Below are 20405 nucleotides of genomic sequence, written 5' to 3'. Positions count from 1 at the left end.
CATTCAAATATATTCAGTTTTTTTTTTTTTATCAAAGTAAAATGAGAAAACCAGCAAATATTCACACTTGACAAGCTTGTGAATTTTGAAGCATCTTTGCTTGAAAACAGATGGAAAGGATTGATCTGAGATTATTCCCACAGCATTAACACAAAGCAGGGAAAGGCATGTATAGTTCTCTTATCATGACACATGCTTTCAGTATGTCAGTACAGACCTGTACCTTACACACACTACCGCTGTGTTTAATACTTACATGTGTCTGTGGTGCAATCTGAGGAGTAGAAATTAGGACTGAACTCATTTCCATATTTTTAGTTTGACATTTCTAGCCAAAACTGTTTAAAACCCTGCCTGCTATGGCCACTTTGTAGAGCAGAGTCTATTGTGAATTTACTATATTTGTCCCCACTTCAGAGGAACAGTATGATCTAATTGGCCTTGAATCTGAAGTGTGGTCTTGTACTGAATAAGGGAAGAGCCCCCTGCTGTAGTTTGTTCTGTATACAGAGACTGGAATGTGTGACGCTGAAATGAAAAACTATCAACCGTAAATAAAACCTTATCTTCCCTCTAACATTAACGGATGCTTGTGGTTTCACATGATAGATGTCTCTTGTCTACATGTAAGAGCTTAGGAAGATATACAAGAGTTTTAAGAGTTTGAGCTGCATTACCATTTAAAATGAGAAGAAGAGAAGGCAGCCACGGGAACAAACCACAAATTGAATAAACTGTCCTTATTTTCTTTCCTGTCAAATCAAGTGAGAGGCAAGAAAGAGGAAACACATTTGGGGAGGCAAATTTTGGCACACAGTTATCGGCCACATCACCCAACACTTTGCACTAATCTGAATGATTATTTGTACAATGTGTGTGTATATATATATATATATATATATATATATATATATATATATATGTGTTTTTGTAAATAGCTGTTGTACATAACTAACTTATGTGAATAATGCTGTACATTAAAGTTTGTAGCATAAATTATTCTGGTGTGTCATTTTTTTGGTGGAACTTTATTAACAGGATCTTTTCAGATAGACGACAATGGTCAGTTTCAACAGTCTTGTTATTTATCTCTTCATAAAATTCAAGGAGAGAAGAAATAAAATTATTTTGGAAAGATGAGAAAACATAATTTAGTTTCCTGTATTCTGTCTAATGCATCAAGAATTCACTTAACTTCTAATGCTAGTAGTAGCAGTAGTAGTTGTACAGCAACAGAGGAAGTACTCAGATCTTTTATGCAGAAAATAGGGATAACATAGTTTAGAAATACTCAATTTAGAATAAAAATCTAAAGTATCAAAAGTAAAAGTACTCTTCATGCAGAATATCTCCTTTCACAATGTCATAATATAGAATATTATATTATTCGGTTATAGTTCATCAATATGGAGCCAATTTTAGATACTTCAGATAGCAGATACTTTATTTTATCATATAAGCATAGCATGTGGTTTTCTATCGTAAAAAGTAACTATAAATATCAAATAAATGTAGAGGGGTAAAAAGAACAATTTTTCCCAATAAAATGTGCAGTGGAAGTACAGTACTGGAGTAAATGTACTTTGTAAATAATACTTTCTCTTTTGTTTTCTGTGTTTTTGCAATGCACCAGTACAACAAAGCAAATTCCTTGTATGTGAAATCTTACTTGGCAATAAAACTCTGACTCTGATTCCCTGTAATTTTTCCAAGAAACACAGAAAACAGCCAGTAATCAACATCATCCCAAACGTTTTACTATAATCACAGTCGTAAAATATCAACAATGCTCAACAAATAGATGGTGAACAAGTTCACTTGCATTGCCCTCATTAACTCTTACTTGCTGTTTGCTGTGTGGTAGTTTCATTTTCTGTTCAGGCACCCACCGTTTATCCTCTGGTCCTGGCTGATGTATGGGGGACGAGCATCCGGCGCGTCCTGTGCTACAAACCGAGCATCCCCCGCCGGAGCGCCTGGCTGTGTGGGCGTTTCTGCGTAAATTGCTCGCAGATTTCTTCGCCCTCATTGGTTAACAACATCGGGATCCGCGTGAACCGGGAAGAGGAGGGGGAGGAGGGGGGACGGCTGTGGTCAAACCCACCACGACCTAAACAGCACCAGGAGGGAGAGGAGGGAGGAGAGCCGCAGCCCGCAGCAGCAGCAGCAGCAGCAGCAGCAGCGTCGCAGCCCCGCTTTCAGCCTGCATGGGCTAGTCGGCTAGCCAGCTAGCTTAGCATCGTCCGAGTACGGCGCACCGCCTCTCCTACACCCGGGCTGATATCTCCGTGTTTTCCTCCCCTCCCGCCCGGCTTCAAGATGATGAAGTTTAGGTTCCGTCGGCAGGGCACCGACCCGCAGAGAGAGAAGATAAAACAGGAGCTTTTCGCCTTCAACAAGGTAAAGTAACGGGACGGAGGAGAGGGAGGGAGGGAGGGAGGTAGAGAGCGAGAGAGAGAGAGGGGGTTTTCTCCTCTTCTGCTGCCCCCAAAACTATCTATCTATCTCCAAACGGGACCAGGTTTTAAAGCCGAGCCCTGTGCAGCATTTCCCCCCCCGGCCGCTCCTCTCTGTGTGCAGCTGGAGACAGAAACTACACACAAACTGCTGCTGATGGGCGCGTTGTTGATGTATATTTACATATATATGTATATGTGTATATATTTATATATATATGTGTGTGTGTGTGTGTGTGTGTGTTTTCACGGCTTGTTTAATTGGCTTCCACCCAAACGAGGCCCGCGTGCAGGACTTATCGTGAAAACTTATCTCGTGTAGGCCCATCATCGGTGTAATTATCCACCAACAGCAGATTACTCCAGTGATGGGGATTACGAGGCTTCACATTAACGAGATTAGTCGTGTTGCAGCAGTTTTGACGCCTCACGTGACCTATATTTCATTATCGATCAAGATTGGCTCAGTCAGTGCTGTGACAGTTCAAACTCTCAGTAGGTGGAAGCTGCCTCAACACTTGTCTGTCAGGACTTGCTGCTTCTGTGGTGACTTCTTCATGTGTGAGTGAAATGAGTGTCACGATTCTTGGATGTGAACCAGTTTTTAAGTGCAGTGCAGTGAAGCTCCGCTCCCTGAAGAACACTGCTGAGATCCATCCACCAGATCCACTTCCAGCATGCATGTTGTCACCTTGACCGCTGTTGCTAAACTGGTGGGAGCTGCAGCCCATTTGACAGCGTCCCCCCACAGCACCATATAGACTACAGTGCAAAGAGAAACTTATCCCCCCCCCCCTGCATGCACTCCAGTGGCCTTGAACTCAGATTAGGTGAGGCCTCTGTTTGTCTGCACACTGTGTCATCACTCAAAAAGCAGAGCAGAGTGTCCCGAAGTTTTGTTTTTTTTTTTTGAGAAGGAAGCCAGAATTTATCATGACATGACAAAATGAACCCAACTCAAGAAGATTAATTAGAGAGGCAGAGCAAATAATACAGCGAGAAATCTCTTTCACTTCTTGGTTAATAAATCTACAGTCTGGGTATTGATAAAACTGGTTTTAGTATAAATCAAATGAATGCTTGAACTTGGCAGGTACCTTTTTTTGAAGCACAAAGCATCAGTGTCGTATCCAATTAAGACAGTAAAGCTATTATTTCGTCATGAATATACTGTTCTTTGTGGAAGTGTTGTAAAAACAGACCACCATGTTTACTCTGCTACTGACAGATCGGCTTTTCATGGCTTGGAGGGTCTCGCTTGTCATGGTTAACAGCCCCATGAGGTCCATCTCTGTGAGATGTCTCGTCGTGGCATACGTGCTGAAATGACGGGCGCCGTGAAAGGGGACACGTCAGCTTGTGTGAACAAACAGCAGTTTCCCCTCACCACCTGCACACCAAGCCTTTACTGAACGGTTCCAGTTGTGTTTGATTTGATTGTTAGATGATTGTTTGTGTTGTAGAGAGATGTGATAAGATGGAGCAGCAGCAGCAAAAAATTACATGAGCTCTGAATGGGTGCAGAGCAACAGGCATGAACATAGACATTTCTTAATTCATAATTCGGCCAATTAAATGTCAAAAAGTGGAGAATGTCCAACCAACGTGACATATTCAAATTGTTTTGTCCACCCAACCAAATGAAATTTGCGTCTCCCACCTGCCAAATACATTATGATGTTTGGCTACGGCAGGTAACAGTTTCAGATCATCTGCCACCACGGCAGATTAGCAATTAAGCAATTAAGAAATAGTCATGGTGATATATTTCATGTTTCAACTGTCTCTACCATCAGCTGTGTTCACAATTCTAAAGCGAACTACATAGATTTCAGAAGTAGCAGACAAAAAAATTGAAGGTCATTTCAGACGCTACAACATTACATTTACTATCAACATGACAGAGAAATAAACAAATGTGTCACATTTTGAATGACCAATCAGCTAATTGTTGCAGTTCTACATGACGGTATATTTAAAGAATGTGAGCAAATGCCTTTGACAGTATTGGAGCAGTAGTGAGCAGGTTAGGTTGAGAGAAACTTGTACATTTTTCCACTTTAACAGAGAATATTCAGGCTGTTGTGTCTGAAGTCCAGGAACTGTCTGTTGCACTGTGACAACACACACACACACACACACACACACACACACACACACACACACACACACACACACACACACACACACACACACACACGCACACGTTCTTTAAGGTTTGGCACCAGCTGCCACAACTATCAGAGGTGGTCTCTCAACAGGAGTGTTACTTTGATGTGACTATCTGTGTGTGTGTGTGTGTGTGTGTGTGATCAGACTGGTACTTAAAAGAAACAAAGAGTTAATGTTTTACCTTGTATCTGAGTTCCAAGCTAAATAACTCATTTCTAAATTTCTAGACCACAGACGGTCAAGGGTCTTTGGCCACAAAGCTTTACAAACCCCTCTGACCTCTTTAAAGCCGGTTGAGGCTTCTCTCCACTCAGTTTCTCCGCTTCTCTTTTCTCTCTACATCTAAATGCTTTCCCAGCTGTCTCGCCTTCTCTCGACACGGGCAGAGGGAAAAGCTGTGAATTTATGTTAATCCCATTTAACAAAGTCTGCAGAGGGTTTTAATAAAGCAATGCCGCTGCCATTAGTGCTTTTTTAGGAACTTTCCTCTTAACTTTATTAAGGGAGTCCTCCCTTTTAGACGCCTCCGTGAGTCAGTCTGACAAGAGTGTTAGAGGAAGACGTGTCAAAAGAAAGGAAAAAAAATCGGAGTGTTTTCACTGTCTCTTCTTGAATCATCTGTTAATCTGTCTCTCTGTCCATGTTTCTCTCACAGACAGTGGAGCATGGGTTCCCTCATCAGCCCAGTGCTTTGGCCTTTGACCCCAAGCTACAACTCATGGCCATCGGGACAAAGTCAGGAGCCATCAAAATGTATCCTTTCGCATCATCTAACAGAGGCTTGTTGGGGGCCTTCAGCCACCGTAAGGCTGGGCGATGAAGTGATTTTCGTGTCCAGTCCTAAATCACACCTCACTGTTCGCCCCAAAATCCAGCTGACTACAACTCGACTGCAGGGTTTGTACAGGTTCTGGAAATCCTTGAACATGCTTGAAATTTAATGTGGTGTTTTCAAGGTGTGAAAAGGCCTGGGATTTTGAATAAAACACTTGAAACGCCTTTAAATTCTAATTGCATTAATATAACAAATCGCTGTCTGACTGAATAGTTTGCTTTTTAGAAAAAGAGAGAAAGTAAGTCGGAGAGAACCTAATTGATTTGATTATATTTATTTTACCACAGCCGTAAGGTGCTGGAAAACCTTAAAAAATTACTGAAAAAGTGTATGAACCCTGTTCATGAGAAAGTCCCCGAGCAGCAGCTGGCAGAGCACGGAAACTGTTTTTCTTTCGGTTTTGTCAGTTTACCTTGAAGTGCCGCTTTGTTCAACTGCACATCAGCTGTGCAGTGAAGCTAAAGTGCCGTCTTTCGCTGCTGGTTTGATCAGTCAGTGATGAATCTGTGAGGCTCTATATAACCTCCTGTTCGTTGTGCCGGTTTACTGATTCCTGTGCAAAAAGGCATGACTGCAAAGGGTTCATAGCATTTTGTGCTTTTTACTTGTAAGTCATGGTGCGCGCTGTTATTTCTTACAGTGCTGTTGGTTTTCTTTGCTGTCATGATGCCTCACAATGCTTTATGAATGCTGAGGAAATACTGGTCAGATGCATCTGCAGCAGCTGTTTATATAACATCAGTTCAGCAGAGCAGTGCGTTGCTGTGTGTGCTGTCTGTCTCTGCGGGAAGTTGCACTGTCGGCACCATTGTAGTGAAAAGGACTCATCTTTTTTTTTTTTTTTTTTTTTACAATCTGGGGTTTATTTTCATAGTTGTGGCCTGTTATTCTGGCACCAAAAAATGTCAGAAATTTGGGAATTTTTGGTCTTTTGTAGAAAGGACTCAAACAAACAAACCCCCACTTTCACCATATTTATTTCAAAGAGAAACTGAAAGAAAATATTGAAATTATAACCCAAACTACGTTTCTCTATGTTTTCTTCAGGTACAACCACTTTCGGTGTACATTCTTGTTTCTATAATGTGGTCAAAAGGGGGTTTTTCTCTTCCACCTGCATCTTCATGTGACTGCTTGTGTTCCTGCACTGCTTTACTCTGCCGTAATGCTGAAACCACCTCCTCTGCACTGCGATCAACTTACTGACTAAAATGTTATTGTCTAGACTGTCTAGCCAGAACTACAAAAAAACAAAACAACAACATCATTACACACACTATTTGGCAGATGATGTTATCCTTGGAGGCCCAGAATGCCATGAATGCCTTTTTGAGCTTGTGGTCAGTGCTAATCTAACCCCCCAACCCCGGCATCAGCAGTGCAAGACTCAGTCTGATTGAGCAGCACAGAATGAGTTGGAACATTGGGTTATACTGTACTTGAAATGAGCATTGGTTTGGCTTGAGAGATGCATCACGGCAAAGCCATAATTTGGCTTAAAGTGTCCGTTGCGTCAAAAATTCCAGCAGCTCTGAGGCCCTCGCACTGTCCACATGACAGATCTCTGTGACATGTTGTTTATCTCGCTTATCTCTGTGGCTGCCATCTCCGTCATCACTACTAAGGCGGCTCTCTGGTTAATAGCAGTCACTCTGCTGCTTGTTCGTCGTTCTCCTTGTTTACTGGTCAAGCACTGTCATCCTTACAAAATGGGGAGCTTGGGTATTTTGAAGGGTGTTTGTTCTGCGTGTTTCCCTCACATGTTTCATGTTTGTCTTGCATGTTTCATTTGAGAGCTACGAGCTGGAGCAGAGAGCGTGTAACAGCATTTGTCAACACAAACATGTTAGTGTTTGAATCTGGATGTATGTTCATAGCAACGGTTTGTGGTTATTTAATCAGTACGTGCACATCTATGAGTGTGTGAAGGGAAGATGGCTGTGGTTGTGTGTTACGTGCATGTATTGTACTGGAGAATCAACTCTTTGAGATGCAGCTTTCAGAGAGAGAGAGTGTGAGAGAGAGAGAGAGAGAGAGAGGCTGGTGGTACCAGGCACTTTAACCCCAGAGGGAGGCGGATGGATGGAGGAGACTGGGGAGGGGAGAATCAGAGATAAACACAGGCAGTGAAGACAAGGGAGTGTAAAAGGGATGGAAGAGAACTCCACTCCACGGCTATACCCACCTGAATAAAAAGAGCAATACCGCAAAGCTCAGACTAGTCATCCTGCTTTTTAACAACATCCCAGCTGCTGCTGGAATTTCTGGAAAGTCAGCATCTATACCCTCAGGGAACATCGGGAAAGTTCTCACGACAGTCATTTTAGCATGAATCTGAAGAAATGCAGTATCTTGTTTCTCACACTTATTGCATCAGATCAAACTGGGGATTTTAATTAAAGGGATTGTTGTAAAATACTGGATGATTTTCATCTTTTTAGGCCTCTGAAATCATTCAGATGAAACAGTTTGAGGGGTAAAATGATCTCTCTGGCGATTGTCTCATAAGTCTTGCAAACTGACAAAGCATTGAGTTGACATTGCTTTTTCTTCAGGAAGAAAACTGCGTTATTGGAGCATAAATCTTTAGGAAAATACAAATAATGGTAGAAAGAGTTTAGGTCATGGACTCTCTGATCCTCAGCTAAATATTTTCATTATTGATAAATTTGCTGATTATTTTTTCCATTAATCAATGTCTATAAAATGTCAAAAAACCCATTACATTGACTCAGAATATGAAAAATGATTATTGAAATAGATTATTTTTCTGTTGACCGACTAAACAATTAACCCTTTCAGCTGTAATGGCAGGGCTGCAGTGGGCAATAGACGGTAACACATTTTACCCCAGCAGCCTTCATTTTGAATAAGTATAAGTGTTTTTGTATGTGTGTGTCCACATTCCCTGATGATCTCACACACTCGCTGACTTGGGTTTGACCTGCTTGCCACTGTACCACTGTAGTGCACACAAACTTCCAGCTCGCAGTGCCAGACGTGTGGTTTGATTCTCACACACAGTGTAAAGAAAAAAAATCTGAAAAGAAAGTTTGGGCTTGTGGACGTGGAGTGTATTGACTCTGTTACAAACGCGGAGGGGAAAATTGCGAAATGTGTGGATTGTCTTTTTTTATTTTTATATTGTTTGAACTTCTGTTCTCCTTCTTGGCACGGTTTCTCCTCTCCTCTTGTTCACATGTGCGCTCCTTCAGCCTCCTGCTTGAGTTTCTCACTTGTTCTTTCCTTTTCTCCTTCTCTCACTCTCTGCATGTTTATAAAGGCAGACTCATATTACGCCCTGAGAGTTTCTGCATCGACCACAGACTGGGGCTCAGCAGAGGGAAGGGGACAATGTGCTGCGGAGCTTTTTTGTGTGTGTGTGTGTGTGTGTCGAGAGAGATCATGTGTGGGGGTGGTGGGCCGATCTTGGGGAGTCTGTCTCCTGTCGAAGAATGCATGTTGCGCTGCCCTGGGTTAACCCTCCCTGTGTGTGTGTGTGTGTGTGCGCGCGCACAGATGGGTGAGTAAGAGCTTTGTTGCTGAGTCTAGTCTTAATAAAGGAAGCTTTTGAATTGGTTTCCAGGACGACTAGCGCAGTTGCCGGGGATGAGAAGTGCTCGCAGACTGGAGGGTATTAAAAGTCTGCAGCTCGGCACGTCACACAGACACCAGAGTTTGTTGGTAGAGATGCATCAGCTGTGGGTGAAAAGCTCAGGAAAATATAGTAAGTTAATAGACACGTCTTAATAGTTAGTAAGACACGCTCACATCTGCTGGCTAAAACAGAATGAAACTGCGGGCTGTGACTTTATCTGGACAATCCAGTACGTGCAGACTCGCACTGAAACTTTGTGACCACAAAGCTTCAGTATCGACAAGCAGCCAGAGGACGAGCTAATATTTACAAACACACACACACACACATGGACACAGCTGAGCTTTGATCCGTGTGTTTTGTGGGTGTGCTCCAGCTGTCAGCTCTCCCCCTGTCTGTCTGACATCCTGTTGGTCACACACACCACGCTACGTGATCACCCTGTTCTGGAACCGAGTCACCGGATCTTATCTTTTACTGGCATTTCTTCGTATTTTAGTAGCAGCTGACCAGTTTTGCCGTCTCTGCAGTGCAGCGCCGTTCACTGAAGAGACATTGCAGGAGGGTCACCCACTCAACGCTGAATTAAAACTCACTTCATGTGCTTAGTTCCTTCATATAGTAGCCTGAGAAGTTGACTCTGACAGCTGCTTTAGCTTTAATCCATCCTCAAAGTCAACACATTTCTGTAGTTTGTGGCGAAAACAGTAAATTCCCCATGTGCCTGTTTGTGCCACACAGTTTCCTTTCAATTGTACTGCTGCTACAGCTGTTCCTGCCCTTTTTTATTGTCAGCTTGTTATTTGTACCAAGTCACATTAATTTGTTTTCATGCTTAGCTGCACAGACTGTGGTTTGGAGGCTAATTTGTAGAAGAAAAACACTAGAAAATGTTATGTAAAAAGTATTTTTATGGTCGGTGTATAATTATTTGGTAGCTTTTTAATCTAGATGGCGATGCAGACTCTGATTCATCCGCTAACATTCCTCCTCCCTCTTTCTCCTCTCACCCACACCCTGCCTACTCTCTGCTAACTCTGTCTTCACTATCTGTCATATACAATAAAGTGTTTTTTTTTTCTCCCACTGCTCACTATCTTTAGTCTTTTACTTTTTCTCACTCTGCCTAACGTGTCTCTCTTTGCTTCACATCTCTCTCTCTCTCTCTCTCTCTCTCTCTTTCTGTTTTCCTCTCCATCACTCATTCCCCCCCAATTATAACTTGCCCCTCATTGATATTCCTTAAGAACCTTTCAAGGACCTTTAAACACCCCCCTCCCTTCATTCTGCTCTCTCTGTCTCATTCAGTGTCTTCACCCTCCTGTTTCCCTGTCTTTGGTTTGTGCCGGCCTGTTCCCCCGCACACCTACACACACACACACACACACACACACACACACACACACACACACACTCACTTGTCCAGTTGGCAACAGGCTGGAGGGGCCTGTCTGTATGGATAAAGGGTGTGTGGTCTCACCAGGTTGGACAGAGTGGAGAGGAAGGAAAAAGAAAACATTTACCCAAACTGACTGAAAGGCTGAATAAGTATGGATGGATGGGTGACTGAATCAGAGTGAGAGTGACAAGGAAAAATTAAGAAGGGAGTTTGGTAGTGTTACTGCTACTAAAAGCTCTGTTAAGGTAATGGTACAACACATGTCTGCACTTGACTGTTACATCAGTCCCTTTTGGTAGCACCAGAGGAATAGTCAGATTCATCCTCTAGGGACCATGAATGTCTGTAGTTTTGTAGACACTATTTTGTAGTGTTTCGTTGTGGATTTGACAGTCGTGTGTATTTTCATGCTTGAATGGTGCCGTGTCAGGGGGAGCGTGCACCCAGCGAGTGGGACAGAAAGGAGTGCGGGAGGTGGAGAGGTACTAGCTCAGGGAGGGGATGCAAATGAGACGGGATTGTTTCTCTAGTGGGTGGGTGGAGTTGTTTGGCTTGTCCTGTTGTAGACTGTCTTTTGCCAGACATCTGAGTAGTTTGTGATTGTGTGTGTTGCTATGTGTGTAGGGAAGAAAGGGGTTTGGAGAAAATGTTCACAGATGATGCCTAAAGAAGTTAAGAACTAAAACCAGATTAACTTGTGTTGACTGAAGTCTGATTTGTGAAGTTTTCTTGGATTATCTTTTTAAACTTTGTCTCTGGTGTAGATGGTCCAGTTCTCTTACCGTGTGTGGTCAACTTGTACTTTCAGCCTTGGGTTTAGCGATCCGTCCTTCCTTCCTGTCCATCCCAATCTTCTGTCACGTTTGTGTGTGTGTGTGTGTGTGTGTGTGTGTGTGTTAGGGTGTGCTGGCTGTTGTCTGTGAGTCCGCATGGAGGACAATGCCTTCTGTTTGTCTGTATTCAGACCGTGAAATCGCTTTATCCCTGCTAACGCTCTCTCTCTGCATCACCGGGCAATTGCACTTGTGTGACATTGTGTGTGTGTGTGTGTGTGGAAGAGACAGTGATTCAGTGATTATGAGTTACTGTAGGCCTCCATTGTGTGCATTTCAGGGTTCTCTGGTGAGCAATGCAGCAAATCTTTGCATGTTCCACCCAGAGCATGCCGGTTGATAAATGGTTTCTTTGCACAGATCAGCACCGTTAAACCAGTGTGTCATTCAACAGGTTGCTCAATGATTTAAGCCTGCCAAGTTGAATTGGTTTTTTTTTCTGAAGCTTTTAAACTGCTGTATCAACTAAGACCCTTTCCACAGAGCTCGTTGTGCCGTTATTGCTCGTCTCACTGCTTTTATGAGTTTCTGTGGCCTATTAATGCTTTCAATTTTCATTTCCAGATTGGATTCAACACGAGTGAATTGAATTACTGCTTTGAGTCAGTGTTTCCAGCTCTTAACAGAGCACTGACCTGCCTTTATCCTTTGGTGTTACGGTCTCTGTGTTTGAACTGTGGAAGAAGCCTCTGATGTTCCTGGCGAGGCATCCAGAGAATTCGCAGCAGTTCCTTTCATCTGCCCTTTCTTTTTTTTTATCCACATGTATTACATTTAAGCATATCTTTAAGGTATATGTTGTGAAACGGCAGATTCATCAGTACTTGATGTTTATCGGACGTGGAATCAGATTAAGTCAAGTAAGGCAAATGGCAATTAACAATATAGAACAAAGAGGAGTGTTACTAGGAGTTTTTAGTTGTGCTAGCACCGCGGCTGTAGAGCTGCACCGGTCAGCCCGCCACCTTGATCCAGACTGACATGTTATCAAGAGCTATTGGGTGGATTGCGGTGAAATTTAGCACACCCTCAGGACAAACTGTAATAACTTTGGTGATCCACTGACTTTTCCTGTAGCACCATCATCACGTCTAATACTTTGGTTTATGAAATATCCTGCTAGACTAACTAACATCGACAGCTGTACTTGATGTTAGCATGCTAACACTCAAGTACGATGGCAAACATGGTAACATGACTACAATATATTTAACAATAAGGCTTTGGCTGTGTGTGTGTGTGTGTGTGTGTGTGTGTGTGTATTTGTGCGAAATACTAGAAAGTTTATGTGTCTGTATTTAACACAGCAGCCTGACTGGAAGGAGGAAGGGCAACACATTTACAGGTCTACTATCTAGCCACTAAATTTGAGGGTTTGTGATTCATGGGCCAATGAGGAAGGGAGCTTAATTCAGAATAGACACCCATACACACACAAATATTTATAATGAGGTTACAGCAAGAGGGACTCCGTCTCCAGCTGTCCCCGGTGGAGGTGATGACATCATCACTGGGAATCCCTCCACCAGCTGTCCTCTGACATCACCAGGACCAGGAATTGTTTTATTTATTTATTTTTTTAAGGTCTCTTGGTCCCACTAATTTTGTTTGTCCACTTGTAATAGTAAGAAAAGCCTTTACCTTGCTTTACAACTGTTCTGCTGCCTGCTGGACATGTTTATTTGGGTTTGTGGAGAGTAACCGTTTGCAACAACAGTTTGAAAATAACAGTTTGAAATCGGAGATGGTAGTTGCCTGGTTCCTGTCAGAGGTGCTAAAGACCAGCCAAGTGTCAAGGCTCTGACATACTCCTAAATAGTCATTAGTGGTCTTATTCTTGCTCCATGTGCTGACAGCTTTCTTTGCAGTCTTATTTTGGACAGCGAGCTTAAATTTGTGGGAATTGCTGTATAGATTTGTGATGAATGAGCTGCGGTCATCGTTGCGTTGCTGGAATACACGCACAAACCAGTACTGTCCATCTGTCTTCAGTCCCTCTGATCTTTTTTACACAGCTGTGGAACTCCGATTTCCTCTATTCACATACTTTCCTGTCAGTTTTGTCACGTAACACAGCTGTTTGACACATTTTGCAGTTGCAGTTTCACTCTTATGTCAACTGTCTTTTGGTTGCATAAAGCGGTAGTTTACTTAAAGTTAGATATGAAGTTGGAGGCCTTCCTTATGTCTGTCCATTAAAATATGAAGCCCCAGCTAGGAGATATCAGCCAAGCTTAGCAGTAATACTAGAAACGGCTAGAAAATGCTGTTTATAGGATCACAGCATGTTGACCACTGAGCTTTAGAGATGCTGGTATGCACATTTTGAAACCTTTTGGACAGAGCCAGGCTGGATCTTTCTCCCTGTTTCCAATCTTTAGATAAGCTAAGCTAATGGCTGCTGGCTGTAGCTTCATATTTGGTGTACAAATATCGCAGGTTTCTCATCTAATTCTGTGCAAGAAAGTCAATAATTGTCTTTCCCAATATGTGGAACTACTCCTTTTTAAGAGAGTAGAATACTGGATATATTTGTCAAATCATGCTTGGCTTAATTCTTCTTCACTTCTACTCCACCTCTCCTCTGTCTGGATTGGTGGTTCATGACCCATGAGCGAATGTTCCCTCACACCTCCACCTCCAGCTGTCTGAGGCATGTGTTATTGCATGAATAAAACCCAGGGACAGGAAGTGACAACACTGAAGGAATGCTAGTATAACACTCAGCTGGGCCTCCGGGGATCACAGGGAGACGGGGAGTGAACGAGAAAGGAGGGATTTCAGTCAGGAGAAGAAAGAGGCAGGCAGGTATGTTTCTCTGCGCCTGAGGAGTTGGAAGAAGAGGTTTACCAAGTACTGAACGAGTCAGCTGAGAGAGGAGACAATAGAAGAATGTTGGTATTAAAACTCCAGTGGACCCCAATGGGGGAAACGAGTGGTTAGGATATGAAAGACGGTTAGAGCAAAGAAACGAACTGTAGTGACCTGTCTTCTAATCGCAGCAGAAAAGGAGGATTAAAGAAAGTGGGAATCCTTGGTTATCCCTTTGGTTGATTGCAGATGGATAAAAGGGGAAAGAAAGGAGAGTAGAAAAGATAAGTGGATTTGTACAAAATTCCACTTGAGCACATAGTGAAGAGGAAAAGAAAAGACGTGTGCCAGTGGGGTAAAGTTATGTACTGGAATGAAAAGAGGACGATATTAAATGAGTTTATTTATAATATTGATCTTCTCTCAGGGAAAAGAAGAGGATAATGATATAAAACAATGGTGGTGGGGAATACAGAAAAGCAGCTCTCTACACAGTCAAATACAAACATGCGAAATCTCCAGATTTCCTCTTATTTTTCTGCATTAATCCACATTCCTACAGGCTTATGTAAGCAGTGTACTAAAGTCTGGCAGTATTGCTCATGTCTGTCTGTGTGTGTGTGTGCGCTAAATCACAGTTTAGACCAATTTAGCCCTAGCTGTATCTGCATCACAGTTCTTGAGTGTAGCCTTTATTTTATCTGCTCAGCTTCATTTACTGGACTAACAAAGGAAGGACTCTGTGAAAATTGCTGTTGATTACACACTCACTCACACACACACACACAGTGGTGGTTTTGAGCATCTGCGTCATCTGGTGTTGGTAATTGCTATGAGCTTTGTTATAGTGTTCTAATTTTTGCCCTACTATTACATCTAACTAGTGTGTTTCTTCTGGTTTGCAGCTCAGAATGACCAGTTAAACAGTTCAGTCTTGCACTCTGTCATCTCAGTTACACATTTTAATTCTCTCTCTCTTTTAAAAGAGAACGTTCTGAAGAAAGAAAGGATGTTATAAGATATTCCTCTCTGCCTGCTGCTTGGTTGTCACCTTTCTGACCCAATCGTCCCACCATATATGTAATGGACATTATCAAACCATGATGGGAGTCTGACTGGTAGCCCCTACAAAAGTTGTCTCTGTTGGATTTTATTCAGTAAGAGGAGGTGGGAACCTCCATTAATTGGCACACAGTGCGACAGTGGCACATATAGTGTGTGTATAGGGGTATATAAATATTGTTCCTGGTATAATGTACTACTTTATCTTAGGCGTCATTCTCCTTGATCTTTCCGTAAGAGACCAACAGTCATACATCACATAATATGATAATGGGTGAATATTGCTCAGCTCTAAGTAATCCATTAGTGTCTCTGCATATCCACAGCCTTCTTCCTTGTGCTTAAAAAGATACTCTAGCTATTTGTCCTACTGAAACTACTGCCTTTGCTCAGAAAAACGTGCTCACACTAATGCCAAAATAATCAGAATTAATTCTCTGCTCCACATGCCACACTTGGGAATCCTCTGTGTCTGTAGGCTCTGGAAACTAAAGCACTCGTCTTGTCATTGTACAGTGTTAAAGTTTGCTTTGTTGTGAATTTCCTTGACGGGGCCCTTCCAGCTACGGGGCCCCTGGCGTGGAGTTCACAGGACTACACAAGGACACCACTGCTGTCACACAAATCCACTTCCTGCCTGGACAGGTGAGCCACTCATTGTCATTTTTTTTCAGTCTTTGTAACAAGAATAAAAAAGCCAAGGGTGGTGGCCAAAGAGATGTGTGATGTTAAAGTTTACTGTGCTGTGTGATAGGGCCGCCTGCTGTCACTGCTGGACGACAACACGATTCACCTGTGGGAGTTGGTGGTCGGTGCCTCCAGAGAGGTGGGAGGGGTTAAAAGAGAGGGCGTGGTCTGCCTGCAGGAAGTGGGCAGCTACAGCCTCCCAGGGAGACCTGGCATTGAAAGCTGCAGGTACATTAGAGCCTATTAATGCCATTTTGATCTGCTTCTTTTTGTCCTTTTAAAGGTACAATTCGCCCTGTTTCATGTTAAAATAAAATGGAGGGTGAAACCTGTCGTCACTGCAGCTCATTCTTACCCCTGCCCCTCTTCCTCTCAGTGCCACGCGGGTGACTGTCCTGCACTTGTTGAGGTCATGCGACCTGTTGTGCATTGGAACAGAGGGAGGTGGTGTGTACTTCCTGGAGTTGCCTCGCCTTTCACTGAAAGACGCCCAGACGCTGCTCCAGGATCAGGTCACGCAGAGGTGAGTCTGTCACGTAAATGACTACAGAAAAAGACCAACGAATGAATGAAAGAAGTAAAATGTGATTTAAAATCCATTACTCCAGCTTTTTTTTTTCTCCCCTTAAAAGTCTCTACTTGACTCAGTCTTCATTCTCTCCCCTCCGTCCCTGCCAGAGTATGTCTTCCTTTATACACTAAACACTCCAGTTTCCTCCACTCACAGCTCCAGCTGAGCAGGTCGGACACACACGCAGAGGCAAATATCCCTCTTGACCCTAGCAGCAGCAGCAGCAGCAGGGAGGTCAGGGCCGTGTGGTTCAAGGACCATGAGAGCGGCCACAACTCCCGAACACTGTTTGGAGAGTAGGGGAGAGCAAGCGAGAGACATCACGTACTACAAAACTGAAAAATAATCCTCTGTGTGCAACTTCTCAAGTCCTACTAAATAATACAAGTTTTTGGATGTGGTGTGAGCGAGGAGCACAGAGTGAGGTGAATATTGCATCAGATAAAATTTTGGAGAGGAATTTGATTTTTCTGCTGAAGTTACAACAGTTTTGGTCATTGCTCATGAGAGATTTTTGTAGGGAATTGGTTTTTGTTTTGCTGTTTTCTCTAATTTGAGGTGGCAAGAGCTCTGTTGGGAAAAAAGGTGATTGAAAGCAGCATTTGATTTGACATGTGTTCTATTGCCAGGCCACATTCAATCAAATCTGATCAATCCACACCCACACAGTCCTGATGACACAGATTAAGTGAAGGGAAACACATATTGTCATTTATTAACTGTTTAATTTTGAATGGCATGAACATTAAAAGTAACACAGACTCAGATTTTCAGGGGCTTTAAACAAGGCAACTTCATGAGTCAATTAGCTACTATTGTAAATCAAACTGTGTGAGTTGCCGATGCACAACTTACATGATGTGGCAAAGGGGAATAACTCACAGTTCACAAGAAATATGCCAAAACAATACAAAGCAGCATAAACAAAGAGAAACTTTGGTCACAACAAGACCTATAGCAATGAATGAAAGACACTTAATTGTATTATTACAGGACTATTATGTGGTGTGGTGTCTGTTATTTTGTCCAGCCCCTCAACATCCATACAGTGTGGTGTGTATGAGAGTTCAGCAGTGAACTAGGGGAAAAACACAGCGAGTGGAGCACAAACACAGCTGGCTAATGTGCCCTTATCATGTTAATACACACAACACTACATAGTGGAAAATGACCTGGGTGCAGCAAATGCGTACTTTGTAGTGTTTTTTTTTTTTTTTTTCATACCAGAAAGTAGTTTCTTTATTTTTCATGCTGCAGCTTTCCTCTCTGCATTCCTGCGTTGATACGCTGGCAGTGAACAGTACTAGTGTTGTGTTTCTTTTTTCATTCTGCTGTGGGACTGTCTGACTGGTTAGCCAAACCCCTCATTAACCGGGCTTGTTTAGGGAAGTGGGCAGAACTGAGGCCTAACGAGGGTCCTGATAAGGTGTGTGTGTGTGTGTGTGCGTGCGCTAGTGTGTGTGTGCGCGCGTGTAGAGGAGGGGAGGTTTTAGACAGTGAGGCTTTGTACCGGCTGCCAAAACACGGTGTTCCGGTTGGGGAAGTCTTTCAGCTGAATCTCCAACGTGCACACACACACACACACACACACACACACACACACACACACACACACAGAGGCTCATCACTGGTACTCTGTAGCAGGATGCTTGATTCCCTAAAAATACTTGTGAACGGAGAGACAGAGACAATGGAATGCTTTGTCGGGAATGTTTTTGCCTCTGTGCTTCCGGAGAGGATCTTCCTCTGTGAATGCTACCAAAGCGGTCAGGTGTGTGTGTGTGTGTGTGTGTGTCCGGCTGACTGTTTCTTTTGCGATGGTTCTGTCTCATCCGCAGCAGAGAGCCCAGAAAGCTGCATCACTTGCTTCTCCCTCCATGTTTATTTCTTTCTTTCCGTCTTTTCATTTTCTCTCTCACTGCCATTTCCTCTCTTCTCATTTTCTTTCTGTCTTTTTTTCCCCAGTCCTTCACTCAGGGAATCCTCTGACATCTCGAGGGTGTGTCCTGCTCCACATTCCTCTACTGCCTCAGAGGAATGTCTCGTTCACAATCTCAGCAGCACAGCTCCAGCCTGATGTTGATTTCACTGTTGTTGTTGTTGTTGGAAGATCAGCCTGTGGTTGCATCAGAGTTTATACAGATGGTTTGAGCTCGGAGCTGATTATATTATACATATGTTTAACTTTTTGAGTTTTGCTTGGGGATGTTTTGGAGCAAAAGAACAGAGGGCTTTGGGGTATCTTAACACACAGTCCTCTGCAAGGGGTCATAACCCCTGCCTCTATTCAAGTATAGTCTTTGGTGTTGGATGTGAATGCTCTCTGGCTTAACGTGCTTTAACTTTAGGTCCACCTTTAATCTTTCAGTATTCAGTCACACCAGTATTTTATCCTCTGTCAATATGGTATGCTCCCTCGCAGTCAATTGTTTCACCACGTTTTGACCTGTAGTCTTGTATAATTTTTGTTTTCCCAGCCTGCCAGATGATTACAGATGTGGGAAGTCCTTGGGGCCAGTGGAATCTCTGCAGGAACATCCCCAGCAGTCAGGAAAGATACTGATTGGCTACAGCCGCGGCCTGGTGGTCCTATGGGATCTGAGCTCCCGTCATGCCGAGCAGCTCTTCCTGGGCAAGCAGGTACCTGGTTTATAGAGCACAGATTTGGTGAGAGGAGATTACTGACGTTTACTATCCATCCATCCATTGTGTAGACTGCTTATCCTTAAGGGTCACTGGGGGCCTGGAGCCAATCCCAGCTGACTTTGGGCGAGAGGCGAGATGCACACTGGACTGGTCACCAGCCAATCACTGGGCCAACACATACAGACAACCATTCATGCTCAAATTCACACCTACGGGCAATTTAGAGTCACCAGTTATCCTGACCTAGATGTCTTTGGACTAAACTCCATATAGAAAGGTTCAAGGTTCAAACTTGCCACTGGATTTCAACCTGGAACCTTCTTGCTGTGAGGCTACAGTGCTAACCACCGCGCTGCCTTATGTTTACTATGGTCAATGACAAATATTTAATGCTGGTACAGTGAAGACCTTTTTAAAATAGTTTTTATAGTGTGTTCTGTGTGTGTGTGTGTGTGTGTGTATCCCCTTGCAGCAGCTGGAGAGCCTGGTGTGGGAACGCTCTGGGAACTTGTTTGTCAGTTCCCATAACGATGGAGGCTATTCCGTGTGGGCTGTTACCAATGGCAACACGTGCAGTCACCAGCCAGTGTCCTCCACCATCCCATATGGTGAGAAATGCATACATAACACACACATATATCTATATATATATATATATCTATTTGTGTTTCCCAGCCAACGTCTGTTTGAGGCACGTTTGGGCACATAGTCATCCAAACTCGCTAGAGGTGGTGGTCTTGTCCACAAAGACCAATGTCCGCTGACTGACGGCACCTTAATGAACCCTGACTGCCGACGTCTGGTGACTCATACGCTGTGTTCAGAATTGCATACTAACATACTACTTATTCTGAGTATGGCGTCCAATTAGGTATGTAGTGTGTTCATATCTGCGAGTCAGACTGTTTTAGCTCCTCACTGTGGCTGGTGAGAAGCATCGATGGTAGTCTAGATCAGTAATGTCATCATCGATACAGTCACATTATGCAGAGGAGAGTGAACAGTCTGGCTGTAATGGCATACTTAAATGTTCAAATAAGGAGTATGCAGTCCGTTCTATTTGAGTACATAGTAGGCAGTGTGTGAGCGTGGGAATGCAGCATTAGTGACTGAATATGGAAAGTTAAAGCCATAAAGACGTCTGCTTCACATTTTGGTCACCCTCTCTTGGACTAAATGAGTTTTTTTAATGGTTTTGAGTGACCAGTGCCTCTGTAAAGGTTTTTCAAATGTTTTTTTTATTCTTGATTCTGTCTCAGGTCCATTTCCCTGTAAGGCCATCAACAAGATCCTGTGGAGGACGACCTCGACAGGGTGAGTGGGAGCACAGTGCCA

The 20405-nt window shown here is 43.2% G+C and overlaps 1 protein-coding gene across 1 annotated transcript in view; it reads left to right on the top strand.

Annotated features, from left to right (window-relative positions):
* Positions 1-2319: 2319 nt before the first annotated feature.
* The window catches only part of llgl1 (LLGL scribble cell polarity complex component 1), a 30851-nt gene continuing 12765 nt past the window's right edge, over positions 2320-20405 (top strand). The window contains exons 1-8 of the mRNA XM_070848042.1: positions 2320-2400; positions 5284-5381; positions 15730-15811; positions 15921-16081; positions 16230-16376; positions 18902-19064; positions 19543-19678; positions 20330-20384. Of these exons, the coding sequence (XP_070704143.1) occupies positions 2320-2400; positions 5284-5381; positions 15730-15811; positions 15921-16081; positions 16230-16376; positions 18902-19064; positions 19543-19678; positions 20330-20384 (923 nt within the window). The remainder of the gene's footprint in view (positions 2401-5283; positions 5382-15729; positions 15812-15920; positions 16082-16229; positions 16377-18901; positions 19065-19542; positions 19679-20329; positions 20385-20405) is intronic.

Source organism: Pempheris klunzingeri, chromosome 17, assembly GCF_042242105.1.
Source record: "Pempheris klunzingeri isolate RE-2024b chromosome 17, fPemKlu1.hap1, whole genome shotgun sequence".
Lineage (NCBI taxonomy): Eukaryota > Metazoa > Chordata > Actinopteri > Acropomatiformes > Pempheridae > Pempheris > Pempheris klunzingeri.
The sequence above is the reverse complement of the archived record's forward strand: the minus strand, read 5'-3'. Positions and strand labels throughout refer to the sequence as shown.